This window comes from Cebus imitator, unplaced genomic scaffold (assembly GCF_001604975.1).
Source record: "Cebus imitator isolate Cc_AM_T3 unplaced genomic scaffold, Cebus_imitator-1.0 Scaffold176, whole genome shotgun sequence".
NCBI classification, from domain to species: Eukaryota; Metazoa; Chordata; class Mammalia; order Primates; family Cebidae; genus Cebus; species Cebus imitator.
In genome coordinates, this window is record NW_016107491.1 from 2,756,907 (window position 1) to 2,779,648 (window position 22,742).

Here is a 22,742-nt window from a genome sequence, read left to right on the forward strand (position 1 = left end):
GCAAGGAGGTGGGCCGTGCGCAGTGAAAAGGGTGCAGTGTGCAATATCTCTTATTTATGGGCATGCTACTTCTAAGAATATCTATAGGAGGATGCTTTGAGTCACACAGCAGAGACAGAGCTGACAGGATCTACCGCCACCTGCTGGCAGCTTCCAATGATTTCTATAGGAGGATGTTTTGAGCTAGCACAGTGACAAGAGCTAATGAAGTTCACAGTCACCAAGGCGCGATTATACTGGAGGGATTTTAAGCCCTCGGTCGCTCATGGGATTGCCAGTCTGAGGGCAGCTTTCCACAAGAACTGGACACAAGGTTCTACAACTCCTTTATCAGGAGGAGTGGCTCTTGCCCCAAGCCTGCCATATAGCGGGTATCTTTACGATACTGGACGCTGCCACCTGGGCCATGGATTCTTGTTCTGGTATAACTGTTTTTCCCTTAAATCATGCTCTGCACCATGTCTGCTCCAGACATTCCTCTGACTATAAGCTGCTTATTCCTTAATTCATGCTTCATGCCCTGTACCGTGTTTGCCCTAGGCAGTTCTCTGACTATGAACTAAGATATACGCACACACACACACACACACACAGACACACACACACACACACACACACACACACACACACATATATATATATATATATATATTATATAGAAATAATTGAGTAGTAAGATATTCTTCAGGCACTCATTCTATAAACTAATATATGATTATATATAAAGGATAATATAAAAGGAAATAACTGAGTAGTAACACTGTAAACTAAAATATGCTTCAGGCACTAATTGTGCTGGGAATCTGCTTAGCTCTCCTTCCTTGGTGCTTAGATGGGGGGTTACCCACATTAAACCTTTCTTTTACCTGGTCCCTCTTACACTTTTTGCTTTTATTTTCAGTAGTACAGGAATCATCTTATAAGACACTGTACTATGCTTTAAAAATCATTTTATTTTCTAAGAGAAGTAAGCATACTTATGTCAGGTACAAAAGCTTTAGTGCTCATCATGGTGAGCTGGTGAAGAAGATCTGGAAATATTGGTATTATATCGAGAAAACACCTTTGACAAAGCTGAAGACATTTTTGCCAGCATTTTAGATCCTTGTTTGGAGACATCGGGCTTGGGAGTTTCTGTGGACAAAGTAAACAAGAAGAATATCTTTATTTTTGGATGCTGATGTCAAATACCTTGCCTAAGGTTATATGAGTAAACAGTGATCCAGCTGGGAATAGGGTCCAGGCTTTCTGACACTCATGGCATCATTATGCCTACTGTCCTATGAGACTTCTTTCATCAGGTATGCAAAGTCCACTTCTCTTTTCCCAGCACAACAGTCTCTGAAAATGTCTAATAAGTGAAATGGGAACATAACTTTCAGCTCTATTCTATTTCAAGAGAAGGTAGAAGTACATTAAAAATACTATAAATTCTCACCTACTTTGAATAAATTTTCCATTGACTGACCCCAAGTGGTTCTTTACCTCGTGTAAGATAGGACTATGTAGGTAATAAGAGGGTTTCTATTTGGATTTTTTTTTTTGCACCATTTATTCAGCATGAGGCTTTAAAGAATATAATCATTTTAGTTTAACAAAATTATTATTTTATAGACAAAGAAATAATCATTTATGTACTTTTCTGATACTTCATAAGTTGTAATAGGGCCACTAAAATTGCATATTTTCTTGATTGTAGTAAATGATACTCAAAAGTTATGAACTTTCATATAAAATTTTTATACACAGCTTCTTTGGAAAAATTGGAAAAACTGGGAACAATCTAGCATGCCAGTGGTTGTAGTTGAGTAGCAGCTCCCTCCTGCGAAGGCAGCATGCCATCTCCCATGAGCCTCATGCCCCTGCTCAACCTGCTGCTGTTGTTCATAGTACCTACCTTACTCTTACAACCATTTGAGTGTGTAGACAGTGATGATGCTACATGAGACTGGGATTTGAAACAGCTCTGCCACTCATTAGCTGGGGGGTAACCTTGGAAACCTATTGTCATTTTTCTCTTTAATAATTCTTATTTTTTTTCTTTAAATAAAATGTGGATAGCTGGTGCCTGAGACATTTTAGTTAAATTATCCATTGTCCCTCTGGTGTACAGAAAGAGAACTACATAATCAACTGCAAATTGGTATTTGTACAAACAGTAAGAATATTATTTCAATCCCATTTTCATAATATGCAAGGGGAGAGCCACTCATTTCCAATATAGTAATCACAAATCCTAAATTCAAAATGATACAATTGAGAGCTTAATTATACTAGTTGTTAAAATAGTTCATTTTGTACCTGAAATGTTTGAAGAATTTGCATTGCCAACACCCTTGGATCTTTCAAAGATGGTGATAAACTGCCAAAGTAAATCAAAATACAAACTGAGTCTTTCATTGGACACTGAACAGTAGATATACCAATAAATCCTCAAATCCACTAGATATACCTATATATATCACTACAGCACCTTCCATAAAATATACCTGTGCTCTGCAATCTCAAATAATTGCTCACCGAGACTGAGGCTCATAGTTTTTGTGAAGTAAGATGCCTAAGATTGACCGTTGTTGTGAATGCAGGCCTTGGCTAACGCGAAATGAAGTTCAGTGGTGCAACCATATTAACTCATGAAAAATCTCAGCCCTGTCTGCCTCCTCTATCCTTTGATTGAATTGACAAAAGTTAAAAATCCTTTTCTGAAAAAAGGTGTAATGATAAGGGGAGAGAAATGATGATCACTTCGTAACCCCAAATTTTATTTTATTGAAATCTTAGCCACTGCAAAGCCTGTAGCAATAAAGTGACTCTGTGGACCTGACAGTGCTGGGATTGTGTCTCCAATATTAGCTTTACTCTGTAGACCCTTATCAATTTTGAGTGCAGGAGCAGCAATTGTCCCAGAGAGGCATAAAATAGCCTGGGACAAGTGGTTGAAAAAATGTCATCTGTTAAAAATCAATAAAATAAGGCTTAAATACATGAAACATAAAAGGAATGTGCAGTGTCTGTATCAGGTAAAGAGCGGCAGATATTATTACAAGAGTTTTACCATAGTTCTTCCAAGAAGACTTAAGTGTGCTCATGTATTAAGTTATTGTAAACAAGATACCTGAGGAATAAAATGAGGCAGAGACAATGTAAAGTATTGATTCTCAACTTCGGCTATATAATTGCATTATCTGTGAAAACTTTTGTTTTCTAGGCTCTTTCTAGAGACTGTTGCAACAGAGCTAATAAATGAGATTGTACTTAGATGCCAGGAAAAACCAGTATATTATTTTGTGCACTTAAACAAGGAATGCTGACTTAACCCAAAGGATTTTGTTAAGATATTTTAATATACCAGGGACAGGCCTCAGCTAGGGAGAGAGAACCGGGTGTAAGAAATTGTGAACAGGAGAATGCTTCCTGATATCCTACAAATCACAACACACAGTGTCTGACTGAACTGTGAAAACCGAGTTTTGCTTAACTAGGTCCCAATACATTCCAATTAAGGATAATTAAAAATACTTACTTCAACACTGCTTCTATTCTCTGACTTTTGTTCCTGAGAACTTTCTGTAGAGATTAAAAAAAAAAAAAGTGAAATACTCTCTTTCTGAGGCATATATATTCATTGACACAAATCTGATCATATTACTATTTTTCACCAAATAATCATATAATTTAGGCAGATGGAAGAAGTTGTTATTTTAAATGTACTGAGAACAACACTGAAATAGGTGAGAGCCCTAGAATGCTGGGGCATGTCTTTGTCCTTCAGTTAGAAATTATGAAAGATGAGGCCGGGAGTGGTGGCTTCACTTTGGGCCGCCACTTTGGGAGGCCCAAGTAGGTGGATCACCTGAGGTCAGGAGTTCGCGGCCAACATGGTTAAACCCCGTCTCTACTAAAAAAAAAATACAAAAATTAGCTGGGCATGGTTGTGGGCACCTGTAATCCCAGCTACTTGGGAGACTGAGGCAGGAGAATCACTTGAACCCAGAATACAGAGATTGCAGTGAGCCAAGATTGTGCCATTGCACTCCTGCCTGGGTGAAAAGAGCAAAAATCTGTCTCAAGAAGAAAGAAAGAAAAGAGAGAAAGAAAGAAACAAAGAGAGACAGAGAGAAAGAAACAAAGAAAGAAGAAATGTAACATAGCGGGAGAGGCACGCCCTATAATTTAGCAGTTATGTATCTATGCACAACCATTCAATCCCTATAAGCCTCTTTGTTTACCTGTAAAATGAGAGATTATAGACTATTCTTAACAGCGCTTCCAGCTCTACCACTTTCTGTACATACTTAAAAGCAGCTCATTAGAATAAAGAGGAGAGTACTGATATTATTAAATAGTAACTTTTGGGACAATCAGGAGATCTTAGAGGCAATGCCTGGAGGAAATTTGGTGGAATCTACAGAACCAAAAGTTGCCTGAGTAGATCAATATATTAGTGAAAGAAATTCAGTCAAGGAGATAGAAATGACACTGAGAGAAGCTTCACAAGAACCCACTGCTAGAGAAGCAGCTAACCTGCTAAGACAGAAAACCTGCATTTGAATCTTTGCTTCGTTACTTAGAGCTTTGTGAACATTGAACATCTAACTTCTCTGACTCGGTTTTCTCATACATATATGGGAATGAGACTGTCTTCCCTGGCCATCTCACAAGAGGCCACTGAGATATCATATAAGAAAACACTATGCATTTTATATAGCTACACTCATCAAAAGCCAACAAAAGGAATATGCAGATAAAAGAATAACTATCTAAAATACCCTTTGGGCCAATATGGGTTCTAAAAAAAATAATAGTAAAATGTCAATCAGCTCAAATATGAGAAGTGATTAAATTATGTGATAAAATTGGTAAGATTTCACTGCTGCTTGATAATCTTCCTAAAAAATGTTTATATTGCACATAATTGAACAAACTTTGTTTTAAATGATTGAGGACATTTGGGTTTGCTACAAGGGCCATGATTCCAAACACATGTTTTTAAGTTTCTAGGGTATATGGGCATCCAACTCCCCAGAAAAACTATAGAGTTATTTTGATGAAGTGGCAGAGAAATATTCCTGATATTTGTGGGGCCCAGATGTTCAGATTTAAGTTATTTGAGATTTTATTGTATATTCCATGAATTAGGAATGCATATATCTGGCCTTGATCTTTCCACTGAATTTCAGACTTAAATATACAATTGCTTATGTGACATCTCAACTTAAATGTCTAAAGGATACCTCAAACTCACATAACCAAGAAAGAAATCGTGTGCTCCTCCTTCACCTTTGGTTCCTCCCATAGTCTCTCCTATCTCATTAAATGCCTGTATCTACTATAAACCATGCAGTGTTTTAGGCTCTTGGTGATACAGCTGTGAACAGACATAAATCTCCACCTTTATGGGACTTACATTCTGGAGAGATAGTCAAAAAACAATTAAAATACACAAGAAACAGAAAGTGCTATGCAGTAAAGCAAAGAACTGGGATAGGTTGCACCATGATCAGAATTAATTTGCTGTTTCAGAGTGTGATCAGAGAAGACCTCACTGAGAAAGTGACATTTGAGCTAGATCTGAAAGTAAGGATATGCATATACAGGTGAGAGAGTACTACAGGAGGATCAGCAAATCCAAGGGTCATTAATGCGTAAAATGTTTGAGGAACAGCAAGGAGGCTAGGGTGATTGGAATGGATTGAGCCAGAAATAAACAGAGGAGGACCTTAGATAGGGAATGGTTTTTAGTTTGATAACTAAAAAAAATTATCAAAGCAGTAAACATTTCTTTTTGAATACTCTAATTTCAGAAAAAAGAATCCAACCTTCTAATATTTTAGCACCTGGATCTGAGTGACAATCTTCAGCCTCACTAAAACAAAAGAAAAAAGAACATCACTTTAGGTATATTTAATAAATGAAGAACTTACTGGTTAAGCAAAAGAACAGTTATTCTTCATATGGAAAGAAACCTGAAATAGTATACTATGCACTGAGATTCCAAATCAAATGAAAATGATTTCTGACTGACTTTTTCCCCCTACTTTTACAATTGTGGTTAAACATACATTAAATTTACAATTTTAGCCATTTTAAGTGTATAGTTCTGTAACATTAAGTACATTTGCAGTGCTGTGTAACCATTATCATCATCCAACTCCAGAACTTTTTCATCTTTCTCTACTGAAACTCTATGCCGATTAAACATTAAAACCTAATTTTCCTCTTTCCTCATCCCCTGGAAACCACTTTTCTACTTTCTGTCTCTATGATTTTGACTATGCTAGGGACTCATATGAGAGTCATGAAGTATTTGTCCTTTTGTGCTGACCTGTGCTGACCTATCCCAATTAGCATAACATCTTCAAAGTTCATGCATCTGGTAGTGTGTGTCATAATATACGTCCTTTAAGGCTGAATATTTATAGCATTGAATATTTATAACGCATGTTGTTTATATACTCATTTATCAGTGAACATTGGGATTTGTCTATGGTGAAAAATGGTGTACAAATATCTGTTTCAGTCCCTGCTTTTAATTATTATGAATATGTACACAAAAGTAGAATTGCTTGATCATAGGGTAAGTCTATGTTTAATTTTTGAGAACTCCTCAATACTGTTTTCCACAGTGACTGCACTATTGAAATTCCCACCATCAATGTACGAGGGTTTCAATTCTTTACACCCTTACCAGTGCTTGTTTTCTTTTCCCTCCCTCCCTCCCTACCTCCCTCTCTTCCTCCCTTTCCTTCCTTCCTTCCTTCCCTCCTTCCCTCCTTCCTCACTCACTCTCCCCCCTTCCCTCTCTTACTTCCTTCTTTAGTTATCTTAATGTGTTGCAAGTGGAGTCTTGTGATTTTGATTTGCATTTCTTTAATGATTAGGAAAATGATTGAAAATCATTATATTGCCTATATTCAACTCTATTCAAGTCCTTTGGACATTTTAAATTGGGTTGTCACACTGATGTTGAGTCATATAATTATTTGCATATTCTGAATATTAATTATTTACTAGATGTACGATTTGCAAACATTTTCACTCATTCTGTGTGTTGACTTTTCACTTTGTTGATGGTGTCCTTTGAAGCACAAAAATTTTAATTATAATGAAGCACAATATATCCATTATTTTCTTGCCTGTGCTTTTAGTATCATAACAACAAAAACAACAACAAACATTGTTAAATCCAATGTCATGAAGCTTTTCTCCCATGTCTTCTGACAAAAGGTTTTTTTAGTTCCTATACTTAAATCTCTGATTCATTTTGAGTTAATTTTTGTATATGGTTTAAGGTAAGGGTTCACCTTCTTTTTTGTTTGCCTGCTTTTTGCATGTGAGTATCTAATTTTCTCATCACCACTTGTGGAAAAGGACATCCTATCCCCATTAAATGGTCTCAGTTCTCTTGGTAAAAGTCATTTGATCATATACAGAAGGATTTATTTCTCAGCTCTTTATTCCATTTTCTTGCTCTATAAGTCTATCTGTATGTCAGTATCACACTGTTTATAATAGCTTTGTAGTAAGATTTGAAATCATAAATTGAAACATCTGCATCTATGTTCTATTTTAAGGTTGTTTTCCTATTAAAGGTCCTTTGAGACACTAGTGAACTTTAGGATAAATTTTCTATTTCTACAAAAAAAACTTGGTATTTTGATAAAGATTCCATTGATTCCATGGATTACTTTGAGTAGAATGAACATTTTAACAATATTAAATCTTCCAGTCCATAAGCATGAAATATCTTTCTACTTATTTTGTAGTTGAAAAAATACACATCTTTCAATTCCTTGGTTAAATATATTCTTTTTTGTTCTGCTTGTTATTAATATAAATAGATTTTTCTCCTTGTCTTTAGGTTGTTCATTTTAAGTATATAGAATGCAGCTAATTTTTCTGTTTTGATTTTATATCTGGCAACTTTGCTGAATTAATTTATTAAATATAATAAGTATTTTGTGTGTATTCTTCAGAGGTTTCTACATTGTGACCATGTCATCTATAAACAATAACTTTTCTACTCTTCCAATTTGAATGCCTATCCCTCTTTTTCTTGCCTAATATTTCTAGCTAGCACTTCCAGTACTATGTTAAATATAAGCAGCAAAAGTAGTCATTGTTTTTTGTTTGTCCCTGATCTCAGAGGAAATATTTCATTTCCTTACCCTGAGGACAATGTTAGCTATTGATGTTTCATATTTGACCTTAACAATGCTGAGGCAGTGTCCTCCTCTTTCTGGTTTGCTGAGTCTTTTTATCCATGTAAAAGTGTGAACTTTTGTCAAGTAGTTTTCCTACATCATTTGAAATGGGTGTGTGTGTGTGTGTGTGTGTGTGTGTGTGTGTGTCTATGTATGTATGTGTATGTTTCCCTTTCATTCTGTTAATGTGATGTATTACATTGATTTTTTTTTTTTTCTTTTTTGAGATAGGGTCTCATTCTGTCACCCAGGTTGGAGCAAAGTGGTGTGATCACAGCTCACTGCAGCTTCAACTTCCTGTGCTCAATAAATTCACCTAGCCAAGCCTCTTTAGTAGCTGGGATTACAGGTGCACACCACCACCCCTGGCTATATTTTGTATATATTTTTTTGGAGAGCAGGGGTTTCGCCCTGCTGCCCAGCCTGGTCTCAAATTCTCAGGCTTGAGCAATCTGCCTGTCTTAACCTCTCAATGTGCTGGGGTTATAGGCATGAGTAACTGCGCCTGGCCTATTATTGGTTTTTGTATATTCAAACCTGCTTGTATTCCTGGGATTAATCTAACTTGGTCATGATCTACAAACCTTTTAATGTACGCTGAATTTGGTTGGCTAATATATTGTTGAATATTTTTGTATTAATATCCATTAGTAATATTGGTCCGTAGTGTTTTCTTGCAGTCTTTGGTCTTGGTAATAAGCTAATGATGGCGTCATGACTTTGGGAGTACTTCCTCTTTTCAATTTTTTGGAAAAGTCTGAGGGGGATTAGTGTTAATTCTCTAAAATTTGTGACATCCATGACTGAAACTATCTGATCATGAGCTTTTCTTTGTTAGGAGGTTTTTCAGTTATTGTTCCTATTTCTTTACTATTTCTAAATTTGTTCAATATAATTTAGCATAATTCGGTCTTGACAAGTTGTGTATTTCTAGAAATTTATCCATTTCATCTGGAGTATCCAACTTGTTGGACACAAAATTATTCATAGTACCCTCATATAATCCTTTTTATTTCTGTAAACTCAGTTGCTATTTTACCTCTTTAGTTTATGATTTTGGCTGTCTTTCTTTCCTTAGGCAATCTAGCTAAAGACTTGTCAATTTTGTTGATTATTTTTTAATGAACCAACTCTTGGTTTTATTGATTTTCTCTACTGTGTTTTTATTCTTTATTTTATTGCTGCTCTAATCTTTATTATTTTCTTTCATTAGTACCTTTTAGTTTGTTCTTTTTTTAGTTTCTTAAGGTGTAAATTTAGGTTGTTGGTATAAGATCTTTCTTATTTATTAATGAAGAATTCACAACTATAAATTTTCCTCTTAACATTGCTTTTGTTGTCTTCCTTAAGTTTGGTAAGTTTCCTTATCATTCCTTTTTTGACCAATTAGTAGATAGTATATTGTTTAATTTTCACATATTTTAAGCTGTTTTGGCTTTCTTCTGCTATTGACTTCTAGTTTTGTCTCCTTGTAATTTAAAAATATATTTTTTATAAATTCAAACTTTTTAAAATTTATAACGACTCATTTTGGGGCCTAAGATACAGTTTATCTATGTGTGCTATGTACATTTGAGTAAATGGTGTGTTTTGTTATTGTTTTATATAAATATATCTGATAGATTCAATGAATCTATAGTGTTATTCACATCTATATTAGTCTGTTCTCATTCTGCTATAAAGGTCTGCCTGATAGTGGATAATTTATAAAGGAAAGAGTTTTAATTGACTCACAGTTTTGCATGGCTGGAGAGGCCTTAGGCAACTTACAATCATGGTGAAAGGGGAAGCAAACACATCCTTCTTCACCTGGTGGCAGGAAGGAGAAGTGCCAAGGAAAAGGGGTAAAAGCCTCTTATAAAACCATCAGATCTCATGAGAACTCATTCATCACCATGAGAAAAGCAGCATGGGGGTAATTACCCCCATGGTTCAATTACCTTCAGCCTGGTCCCTCCCATGACATGTGGGAATTATGGGAACAACAATTCAAGATGAGATTTGGATGGGGACACAGCCAAACTATATCAACATCCTCTATTTTCTTATTTTGTTGTCTCTCCATGATTGAAAATGGCCTATTAAAGTCCTTTACTATTATTGTAGAGCTGTTTATTTCCTGTTCAATTCTGTTAGTATTTATTTTATATATTTTGGAGCTGTGATGTTGATGCATACAGATGCTCCTTAACTTACAATGGGGTTACTTCTCAACAAACCCATTTTAAATGAAAAATATCATACATTGAAAATTCATCGAACACATCCAACCTACCAAACATCATAGCTTATCCTAGCCTACCTTGGATATGCTCAGAACACATACATTAGCCTGCAGTTTAGCAAAATCATCTAACACAAATTATTAAAAATATTGTATAATATATGAATGTGTATTGCTTTCACATTGTCATAAAGTTAAAAAATTGTAAGTCGAATTATCATTAAGCTGGAGACCATTTATATATGTTTTTAATTACCTCTTCCTGGTGAATTGATGCTATTATCATCATATAATGTCCTATTTTTTTCTCTCTCTTTTGGTTTCTATTTGCAATGGTGTATATTTTCCCATTCTTTCACATTCAACCTACATGTATTCTTAGATCTAAAGTGAATATCTTGTGAATAATATACAGTTGGATTCTGTTTTTAAAATCTGTTTGTCATTCTATATCTTTTGATTAAAGTGTTTAACCCAGTTATACTTCAAGTAATTAGAATAGAGAAAGACATTCTTTTGCCATTTTGTTGTTTTTTGCATCTTACAGTTTGTCCTTCATTTTTTTCCATTACTGCCTTCCTTTGAATTTACTTGAGCTTTTTAGTGACACATTTTGATTCAGTTCTAATTTCTTTTTATGTATATTTTATGGATATTTTCTTTGTGGTTACTACAAGGATTATGTATAACATCCTAAAGTTAATATTCTATTTTTTAATTGATACCAAGTTAACTTAATTGCATACAAAAACTCTACTCTTTAACACATTTACTCCATAATCAGTTTATTTTATTGAGGTCCCAAATTATATCTTTTCATATGCTGTACCTATTTGCATAAATTTATAATCTGTTTTATGCATTTGTCTTTTAAATCCCTTAGAAATTAAAAAGTGGATATATGAGCTAAATTATAATACTGTTTTTATATTTATTCATGTATTTACATTTGTTAAAAATTATGTAGTCTCATATGTGTCTGAGATACTGTTTAATATTATTTCATTTTTCTTTTTAACTTGAAGAACTTTCTTTGGTATTTCTTTTCAGGTAGGTCTAGTGTTAATGTATTCCCTCAGCTCTTTTTCTTGTCTTGGAATATCTTAATTTCTCCTCATATTTGAAGAACATTTTTTTCTGGTTGTAGAATTCTTGTTTGACTGTATTTTTTTTTCTTTGATTCTTTAAATATATCATCCAACTGCCTCTTGGATTATAACTAATGAGAAAACCACTAATAATATTATGAGGGTTATTTATACATGATGTATCACTTTCCTTTTTCTACTTTAAAGATTCTCTTTGTATTTTGAATGTTTAATATGTGTCTTGATGTGGTATTTTTGTGTTTGTTCTGCTTGAAGTTTGTTAAGCTTCTAGAATTTGTGTATATATATAATTCTTCAAATTTAGTAAGTTTCAGCAATTTCTTTTTCCTAAAATAATCTCTCTGTTTCTTTCTCAAACTCTTCTTCTGGAATCTACATAATGTGTATATTGTTCTGCTTGATGGTGTTTTCAAAATCCCTTAGGCATTGCTCACTTTTTTTCCAGTATTTTCTCCTTTTGGTCTTTAGACTTGACAAATTAAAATGACTTGCATTCAAGTTCACTGATTGTTTCTTCTGTCTGTCCAAGTTTGCTGTTGAACTTCTCTAATAATTTTTATAATTCAGTTATTATATTTTTCTGCTTCAGAATAAATTTTTAATTTTTATTAGCATACAATACTTGTACATGTTTATGGGGTACATGTGATGTTTTAATACAGGTATACAATGTGCAATGATCAAGTCAGGGTAATTGGTGTATCCATTACCTCAAGCATATATTGTGTCTTGTGTTATGTGTTAAGAATAGTCCAATCCCACTCTTTTAGTTATTTTAGAATATATAATAAATTATTATTAACTCTATTTGCCCTAACGTGCTACCAAAACCAGAATTTCTGTTCAGTTCTTTTTTATAAATTCTCTTAATATTTTAATTTTGTTCATATATATTTTTCCTAATTTCCTTAGTTCTTTGTCTACCTACTTTCTTGAACATATTTAAGATGGTTGTCTTAAAGTCTTTGCCATGTAGGTCCAACTGATACGCTTCTTCAGAAACATTTTCTGGGTATTTTATTCTTTCAAATGAGCTAAACTTCCCTATTTTTGTGTGCATAGTGATCTTTTGTTAAATATGAGTATTTGAAATAAAAAAGAAGCCACTTCTTCTAGTGTTTGCAGATTGATGTGGAAAATCTTTAGTAATTAGTGGGACTTTAAGCCTTGGAAACAGTCCAAAGTGAAGACTTAGACTTTTTCAGATCTTTGCTGTGCATGCAGCTTTCAAGCCTATGTTTGTGCTTCCCCAAACCCATTTTTTCGAGCTGCTTTTAAATGATTTAATTTCACAAAGTGTCACTTCTTGCTCCTTCTCAGGAACTTAGATGTTCTACAGCGTCTCTCTCTTCTCATAATTTCTTGCCCAAGATGTTTATGGTTCTGCAGACCCCCTGTAGTTTTCATGCATTGTGGCAGCTATCCACTGCTTTCTGTAGTTTTCAGGCTTAAAACCAAATGATGACACCATTGCCTATTTGAGTTCCTAGCCAGGTGAAACAAAAATAATTTCCTAAGAAAGCCCGTGGATAGGTCAGAACAGGATCTATTCTGCTTTTTCGACCAAAGGGAGGACACTGTAAATTGGGCTCCTTTCTCTTGACTGTGTTATTATACCATGCTGGGAGGAAGCCGAGTCTAAGAACAAGCTAAACTACACATTTTTTTTTTTAATTTTGAATGTGTTTTTCCCTTTCTCTCTTTCTTCCTCCTTCCCTTTCTTCACACCTCTCTCCCTCCCTTCCTTCCCTTCCTTTACTTTTTTCTTTCCTCCTTCCTTTCTCTTTCTCTCATACTTTTTTTCTCTCTCTTTTCTTACTTCCTCTTTCACCTCCTTTCTTTTCTTTCCTTCCTTCCTCTTTCTCTTTTTCTTTCTCTCTTTTCTCTCTCTCTCTCTCTCTCTCTGAGTATCACTCTGTTGTCTGGGCTAAAGTGCAGTGTAAAATAATAGCTCACTGTAACTTCAAACTCCTGAGCTCAAGCAATTCTGTCACCTCAGCCTCCTGGGTAGCTAGCACTAGGTGCACATGACCATTCCAGCTAATTTTGAATTACTTAATTTTATTAGAATTAGGGTCTCGCTATGTTGCCCAAGCTAAGTTCAAACTCCTTGCCTCAAGCAATCCTCATGCCTTGGCCTCCCAAAGAGGTGGAATTACAAGCATGATGCACAATGCCCAGCCAGCTTTTTCTTGATTCAGTATTTATTTGGTTGCTGCAGACTGTTTTCCAGAGGTGTTATGAAGTTGTGTTAGTCAGTTTGTAGTTGCTTATATTTTGTTTTCATGGGAAAATCAGAACCTTGAGCTTCCTGGTATTATCTTGCTTTAAAATTATTTTTATTTAATATTATTTATACCTGCTTTTTACTTCGCTGATACAACCAATAGAGAGGTCCCAACATTACTAGTTATGTATGTTACAATAACATGTTATGCAGGAGGAAAGAGACAACGGTGAGCCAAAATAGGGTTATGTCAAAAAAAACCCCCAAAAAAACAGCAAATACAATTCCAGCATGCTGAGTGAAAAAAATAAATCACTAGGTAGATTTTTCTGTGTATATCATCAGTACTTCTCACCAGATAAACAATGATATCTTTTCTAAGTTATGTATAATTTTATAAATTTAAGCACAATTTTAGATATTTTCACTATTCTTGATAGAGTTATTAATCAGATTACAAGGAGGGTACTTTGTTCCTCCTTGTCCCCTATAACTGTTAAGGTCCATATTTTGCTGCTGGTGTCATCCACACTTGAATTGTCTTTCACTTGCATAAGTACTATCCATTCTTAAAGAGTCACATCAAACTCCATTGCTTTCTATGATTTATCTCTGAATGCTCCAACTTACATTTCTTGCTCATTCCTTTGGGGATTCTTCTTATAGGCAATGAACACTAGCTTTGTGAAGAGAGCTAAGCATGGCCTCTTTTGTACTGATACTACTTACTCCATTTCTGGGCCATTACCTCTCTCTCATGTTAGAAAATAACCTAATACATTAACAAACACTTTAATAAGACTACAAAGAAGATACACTAGAAACTGGTTTCAAAACTGGAACATATAGGCCAAGTATCTAAAAATGGATGAGCGAATAGCAAGACGTGGCTTTGGAATTATCCACAGTAGGGTTCCAATGAAAGGAAGAAGTGAGGGAAGGTCTGAAGCTAAATACTTGATCAGTTACAGTTTTGCCAGGGGTCCCATTCTACCCATAAGCTCTAGTTTATCAGATTTCTATATTTGGACTGCTTTAATTTCACGTACCCAGTAGATGAAATGAGATCTTCTTGGTTGTATGAAGATGAACTCATAATTCTGTGTATGAAGTAATGTGGTGGTTCAGTAAGAAGATTCTTCTCTTCTTTCTGGAAAAGGACAAATCAGCTATTGGTCTAAATGGAGTTTGAGATATACTTTCTTACCTTATGGCATTTTTTTGCCATATAATCTACATTTTAACAGAACAAACTTTTAGAAATTACTTAAAAGATGGATGAACCCTATAATTATAATTAAAAGGTATCTTTGAATGTAATTAATTAGAAATAGTTCAGTGAAGATTACTCAAATTATGATACTGGATTTGAAGAAATTTTAAACATAAATCTAGAACAATGTTGAAATCTACCTCTAAACTTTAAAAACATTTAAAATCATATATTATAGCGTTCAAAAAGAGGAAGAACACAGATACAACTCTGATCAATTAGGTATCTTGCAAGATTAATCATCTTAACACATATTTTGATCATTTGTTGCAAAGTCATGTGTACTTCTGAATTGAGCAGACTTATATTTCTGTTATTTTCTGTAGTTCATCTAAGTTTTGTTTTACCTTAGAATCACATAAAATGGATAATCAAGAGAATGGCCTCATCAGAATATTAAAAATAATATATTCTCCAAAAACATGTTATGATATAGATTTTTGGACAGGACCAAACTCAAAAGGTCTTTGAGACCCAGAACATCATTTGAGGGTTTAGAGCCAGCAACAAGAGATGTTAACCATGCTGATAGCAGAGATTATGGGCTAATTGTAAGGGTGGTATTTAAAATATATAAATTATCTAGTTAAGGATTGGGTAAGTTGGTTATATAGCTTACCAAGAGATCACCTAGCTACTAAGAGTCAGGATTCAAACCTAAGCAGTCTGAATCTCTGTGGATCTTTTTTTCTTCCTCCTACTCAGAGCCAATCTTCTGCTGCTGTTCTAGTGGCATTAGGCTCAACACACAAAATGTTCAATGAGTACTTACCAGCAAAAATACAAAAGGGTGGAAAGCAATTGTTTTTAATAATTAATTTACATTTTTCTTAACAGTTTCATTTTCTCTTTTCTTTGAGATTCTAATTACTCTAGTTTTTCCCCTATTATCTGCTTTCCTACAGTTGAGATTCACAGCTGTGCCTGGTAATTATTTCCCTTATTCTGTAAATATCACCAGGCTTGAGACTCAATTCATTCTTTTCTGACTAACCAAGATACATTATTGGGCCATATTTGTAAAGCTGTCTCTCCTTTCTTGTCACTAACTGTCATGCTTCTCACTTACCTTACACAGTGGCTTTTCTTCCCAAGATGAAGAGGCTGTTTCAGGCATGGCTTTTTTTATGGCCATGTCAAGCTCAGCAACAGCTCTTTTAACATGTGTCTCCTTCGATTCTGTTACCTGATTTGAGGTTGCTTCAATATTTTCAATATTTGCACTGGCTGTGGTCTGACAACATTTACTTAGTGACAAAAGCTTTTTCAGGCTGCTAGTGCTTAGTGTTGACTTAGGAGAAACTTTGTTTTCTTCTAGCTTCTTGACTTCTTTTACTTGATCTTTAAATACTTCAACGCCTTTTTCTTCTGCCACAGTCTCTCTTAAAACAACTTCATCTTCATCAGAATCAAGTTCTTCTTTTATGTAATTTTCCAAATCCACTTGATCAATATCATGAGCCACTAATCGAACAATAAGATCACTTTTGCTTTGCACATCTTTTAAGAGCTCCACCCTTGTAATATCAGGCTTTCTTATATTCTGAAATGAATTTCTGCCAACAGCCTGAAAATGAAGGTGTAGCAAATATTAAAAACAAATGTCTAAATCACTTTTCCTGTAGTTTGATTATAATGTAGCTATTTTCTTGTGATTTCTACTTTTGATTTAAGTAATGTCTTCAATTATCACTTAATTTAATATTAGCAATATTTTTAAAAGAAATAAAGTCAAATAAAAAAAATTTGTTGGCATGCATCACTTTTTTACATTTCTATACATCAATCTAATCTAACTTACTCCAAAAGTCAGAGCAAAATCTAACATAATTACTTCTTTGTCATTTATCTTGACCGTTTTAATTACTTCTTTGTCATTTATCTTGAACGTTTTGTGACAAAAGAAGACAGGATAACCTATTTTCCAAAAATCCTAGGTAAGGACTTACAGAGAAATCTAAATATACATACATTCTTTTCTTTTTTTTCTTTCTTTCTTTTTTTTTTTCAGATAGAGTCTCTCCCTGTTACCCAGGCTGGAGTGCAGTGATGCGATCTCGGCTCACTGCAACCTGCGACTCCCAGGTTCCAGTGATTCTCCTATCTTAAGTCTCCTGAGTAGCTAGGACTACAGGAGTGCCACTATGTCTGGCTAATTTTGGTATTCTCTTGTAGAGACAGGGTTTCATCATATTGGCCAGGCTGGTCTTTCTTTCTCTTCTCTGCTGTGCCCTTTGTTGAAGATAGATAATATTGGTAGCCAGACTGGGGCAAATAACATGCCTTAACTGAGTTGCCTGTGTCTGCTTCTTTATTGTTTTATTTTTAGGATGGCTTTTCCTTCCTTGAACAGGACAGTGGTATTTTTTTTAGTTTAAATATTCCTTTCTTGCACTCTGTGGTTATAAATGACTCAAGTAAAGGAAGCTTGTAACTAAGAGTAAGATTTGTGGCAGATAATTCTATAGATAATTAACTGAGTTTAGTTAATGTTATTTTATAGTCTGTTCACTTAATTTTTTCCCAGGCAATAATTTATATATGAATGAAGACTACCAAGTATATGCTAATATAATGATGAGAACCCAGATTAAAAATAAAATTTCGGAGCTGGAAGAGACTATCATTTCTTCCAAAAAAGCAAGAGTAAAGAAGATTAAAGAAGTTTTAGACCATGATAAACTAAGAATTTTGGTGTGTGTTAGGTCACTCTTGCACTGCTATAATTACCTGAGACTGGGTAATTTATTAGAAAAGACATTTAATTGTCTCTCAGTACTGCAGGTTTTACAGAAAACATAGTGGCATCTGCTTCTAAGGAAGCCTCAAGAAGCTTCCAATCATGGCAGAAGGCAAAGTGGGAGCAGGCACATCACATGGAGATAGCAGGGGCAAGAGAGAGTTGGGGGCAGTTGCCACACAATTTTAAATGACCAAGTAGCATGAGAACTCACTCACTGTCATGAAGACAGCACTAAACCATGAGAGATCCATCCCCCTGACCCAAACATCTCCCACCAGGCCCCCTCTTCCAGCATTGCGGATTATAATTCAACCTGAGATTTGACAGGGGAACAAATATCCAAACTATATCATTCTGCCTCTGGCTTCTCCCAAATCTCATGTCCTTCTTTCATTGTATAATACAATCATGCCTTCCCAAGAATCTCCCAAATTCTTAACACATTCCGGTGTTAACTCATCCTTCTCACACCACAAAATATGATCAAAAACAAAATAGTTACCTCCAAGAGACAATGGGAGTACAGGCATTGGGCAAACATTCATGTTTGAAAAGGGAGAAATTGGCCTGATGGAAGGGGCTACAGGCCTCATGCAAGTCCGAAATCCAGAAGTGCAGTCATTAAATCTTAAAGCTCTAAAATAATTTCCTTAGACTCTATGTCCCACATATAGGGCATAATGATGGGAGGGGTGAGCTCTCAAGGCCTTGGGCAGCCCCACCCCTGTGTTTTTGCAGGATGTAGCCCTGGTGGATGCTCTTGGAGGATGCTGAGTGCCTGAGGCTTTTCCACTCTGAGGTTGCAGGATGCTGGCGGATCTACCATTCTGGGGTCTGCAGAATTCAAAATCACTTCCAACAGCTCCACTAAGAAATGCCCCAGTGGGGACTCTGTGTGGGACCTTCAACCTTACATGTCCCCCCTGCATGCCATGGTAAAAGTTCTCTGTAAGGACTCCACTCCTGCAGCAGGCTTCTGCCTGGGCATACAGGTTTTTCCATACTTCCTCTGAAATCTAGACAGAGGCTGAGAAGCCTCATTTATTCTTGGATTCTGTGTGCCTATACGCTTAATACCACATGGAAACCACCAAGGCTATAGCTTGCAGCCCATGCTATAACTGGGCCCCTTTGAGCCATAGCTGGAAGAGGGAAAAGGAGCCATGGGGATGTGAGCAGTGGAGTTCTGAGGCTGCAGAGCCCATGAAACCATTCTTTCCTCCTAATCCTCTGGAACTGAAATAAAACAGATTGCAGTGAGAGGAAGGGAGAAAAAGCCTTTTCTCCATTGTCTTGAATATTAGCACTTAGCTCTCTTTCAGTTTTGCAAGTTTCTCTAACAAGTGATAGTTCCACAGCCTTCTTAAATTTCTCTCAACAAACAAACAAACAACAAACAAAAACAAAAAACAAAAATTTTTCTTTCTTTGCCATATGGCTGAATTCAGTTTTGCAAGTTTCTCTAACAAGCGATAGTTCCACAGCCTTCTTGAATTTCTCTCAACAAACAAACAAACAAAAAACAAAAACAAAAACCCAAAACTTTTTCTTTCTTTGCCATATGGCTGATTTTTCTTTTTCTTTGAGATGGAGTCTCACTTTGTCGCCCAGGCTGGAGTTCAGTGGCATGATCTTGGCTCACTGCAACCTCTGTCTCTTGGGTTTAAGTCATTCCCATGCCTCAGCCTACGAAGAAGCTGGGACTACAGGCATGTGCCACCACAGCCAGCTAATTTTTGTATTTTTAGCAGAGATGCGGTTTCACCATATTGGACAGACTGGTCTCAAACTTCTGCCATCAGGTGCCCCACCCAATTCGGCCTCCTAAAGTGCTGGGATTACAGGTGTGAGCCACTATGCCCAGCCAATTTTCCAGACTTTATGCTCTGCTTCCCTTTTAAATATAAATTCCAAATGTAAGTCATTTCTTTCCTCCTGCATCTGAGAACAGGCTATTAGAAGCAGCCAGGTCATATCTTGAATGCTTAATTTATGAGAAATTTTTTTGTCAGCTATCCTAGGTCATCATTCACATGATCAAACTCCACAGAACTCTAGGGCATGGGCACAATGCAGCCAAGTTTTTTGCTAAGGCATAACAAAAGTGACCTTTGCTCTAGTTCCCAATAAATTCCTCATTTCCATCTGAGACCTTATCAGCCTCCACTTCATTGTTCATATCACCATTGTCCATCAGCCTTTTGGTCACAACCATTTATCCAATCTCTAAGAAGTTCCAAACTCTCCTTAATCTCCCTGTCTTCTTCTGAGCCTCCAAACTCTTCCAGCCTCTATCTGTTAACCAGTTCCAAAGGTGCTGGTTAACAGAAAAATATTTTCAGTTACTGCCCCACTCCTTGGTACCAATTTTCTGTGTTATGTCATTATTCCACTGCTATAAAGAAATTCCTGAGAGCAGGTTATATATGTATATATTATATATATTGATATATATAATATATATATATCAATATATATAATATATATATAGATATATATTATATATATATGATATATATATATAGATATATATTATATATATATGATATATATATAAGATAGTATATATTACCTTATATGTATTAAATTACCTTATATATATTAATATATATTAACAACCTTATACATTTATATATATATGAATATATATATTAGTGCATCTGTTTCTGGTGAGGCCTGAGGAAGCTTCCAATCATGACTGAAAACAAAGTAAGAGCGGGCACATCACATGGTGAAGGCAGGAGAAAAAGATTGTGTGTGTGTTGGGACGGTAGGTGCCACACACTTTTAAATGACCAATCTTGCAAGAACTCACTCTTGCAAAGACAGTGCTAAGCCATGAAAGGTCAGTCCCCATAACCCAGACACATTACATCAGTATCCACCTCCAGCACTGGGGATTACGATTCAACATGAGATTTGGGCAGGGATAAATATCAAACTATACCAGGGTGTGAAAACTTAAAACATTAATTAACATATTTACTAGCCTTGAGATTCAGTTTAGTGGGTTGCAGAAGAGTGCTGAAAAAAATTTACTCTAAGTTTATGCTCCAGACGGCATGGTTCTATAAAACTTTGCTAATTGTCCAGGTTACAAACTACATGCCTAAGCATTCTCAGCCCTCTCACAAATGCACATCATCAGTTAAAGGGATTTTAATACAAAACAAAATCCCTGATGGATCAGTGCAAACTACTTGTTTGTGAGACAAATCTTTGGTCTTCAGTAGTAGTTTCCTTATAATAAGGACATTATTTTTGCATTTTAAATTCTCAGTTAAAATATTTGGGGCCTGCGTATACGCAGAGTAAGGATTCAAGCAATAGGAAAGAGGCTTATAAAAATAGGAGCACTAATGCAGCTGGGTTTAGATAAAACAAGTGTGTAAGCATGAAAAAAATGGATACATCTTGAGAGACCAGGGCAAATGGGAAAGGGTAATATAATTGAAGTAAAATAGAACAAATGTAATCTAAGAGTTTGCAGTCTAATGTTTGCTGATAAATTTTACTGAAAGAAAATGAGGGGTTATGATCCAAGATGGCCGTTTAGGAACAGCTTAGGATTGCAGCTCCCAGTGAAAGTGCAGAGGGTGAGTGGACGCCACATTTTTATTACCCACAGACTAGGCAATTCCCAGGCGGAGGAGCTCCATGGGTCGCCAGCGCGGCTGTTTTGGCCAGCATGGCTGTGCCCGCCGGCGCCGCTGCTTTGCCCCGTGTGGCTGCTTTGTTGGCGCCCTGGAGCAGCGGTTCTCTGTACAAAATACACCAGTCTGGGGGCCCTTTTGGCTGGCAATTGGAGCCACGGGAAGTCGCCCATTCGTCTGTTTAAAAAGGGGACTGAGCAGGGAAACAGAACAGTAGATTCCAGGGCAAAAAAAATGCCACAAATCTCAGTGCCGCTGTTTAAGCCAGTGCAGTGAGTCACCTCACGGGAAAAAACACAGACCCTTGCGCCGCTTCAACAGACGACTGGAACACCAACTTAAAAAAAAAAAAAAAAAAGGCTCTGAGGCAGGGAGCCAGGCGATCAGGCTCAGCTGGTCCCACCCCGACGAAAGAACAGCAATCAGAAACTCTCTGGATTGAAAGTTTCACAGCAAGCGCAGCTGAACCCGGGAATTCAGCTCTGTGGGGGAGGGGCATCCACCATTACTGAGGCAGCCCGCCACTACGGAGGTATTCAACCAATGCTGAGGCAGCCCGCCATTGCCAAGGCAACCCACCACTGCAGAGAGGCTCTGCCTTAACAGAGGCGGGCCACCATTGCCGAGGCAGTTCTAACTACACCCATATAAACAGGACTGCAGGGAAGTTCACTCGGCAGCTGGGCGGAGCCCACAGCAGCTCAGCAAAGCCTCTATAGGCAGACAGTGACTAGGCTGCCTCCATGCTGGGCAGGGAAGCTCTGAAGGAAAAAAAAAGAAAGGCAGCCGCATAACGGAAACTCATAAAGCCCTAAATCCCTGGAACAGAGCACCTGGGAACAAAAAGCAGTTTATGAGTTCTGCTGCAGCAGACCTAAACGTACCTACCCAGCAGCTCTGAATGAACAATGGAGCTCACAGCTCAGCATTTGAGCTCCTATAAAGAAGAGACCATCTCCTCAAGCAGCTCCCTGACCCCTGTATATCCAAAGAGCCAAAGAGTCATCTCATAAAGGAGAGATCAGATTCACACTTGGTGGGTATCCTTCTGGGACAAAGATAGCAGAAGAAGAAAACTGGTAACAACCCTTACTGTTCAGCAGCTGCTGCAGGTGATCCCCAAGCAAGCAGGGCCTGGAGTGGACCTCAGCAGACCTATAACAGAGGGGCCAGACTGTCAGAAGGAAAACCAAGAAACAGAAATAACCTCATCATCAACAAACAGAGCATCCACTCAGAGACCCAATCTGAAAGCCAGCAACTACAAAGACGACAGGTGGATACATCCATAAAGATGGGAAGAAACCAG

The 22,742-nt window shown here is 36.4% G+C and overlaps 1 protein-coding gene across 8 annotated transcripts in view; it reads right to left on the bottom strand.

Moving 5' to 3' along the window:
- Positions 1–933: 933 nt before the first annotated feature.
- The window catches only part of FSIP2 (fibrous sheath interacting protein 2), a 93,627-nt gene continuing 71,818 nt past the window's right edge, over positions 934–22,742 (bottom strand). For 7 of the 8 annotated variants that reach the window (XM_037744484.1, XM_017545064.2, XM_037744486.1 and 4 more), the window contains 6 exons: positions 16,107–16,604; positions 14,814–14,914; positions 5,820–5,866; positions 3,524–3,567; positions 2,302–2,362; positions 934–1,134 (listed from right to left, as the gene is read on the bottom strand). In XM_037744484.1, the coding sequence (XP_037600412.1) occupies positions 998–1,134; positions 2,302–2,362; positions 3,524–3,567; positions 5,820–5,866; positions 14,814–14,914; positions 16,107–16,604 (888 nt within the window). In that variant the 3' untranslated portion in view covers positions 934–997. The remainder of the gene's footprint in view (positions 1,135–2,301; positions 2,363–3,523; positions 3,568–5,819; positions 5,867–14,813; positions 14,915–16,106; positions 16,605–22,742) is intronic. The other variant, XR_005202885.1, reaches the window with a different exon arrangement.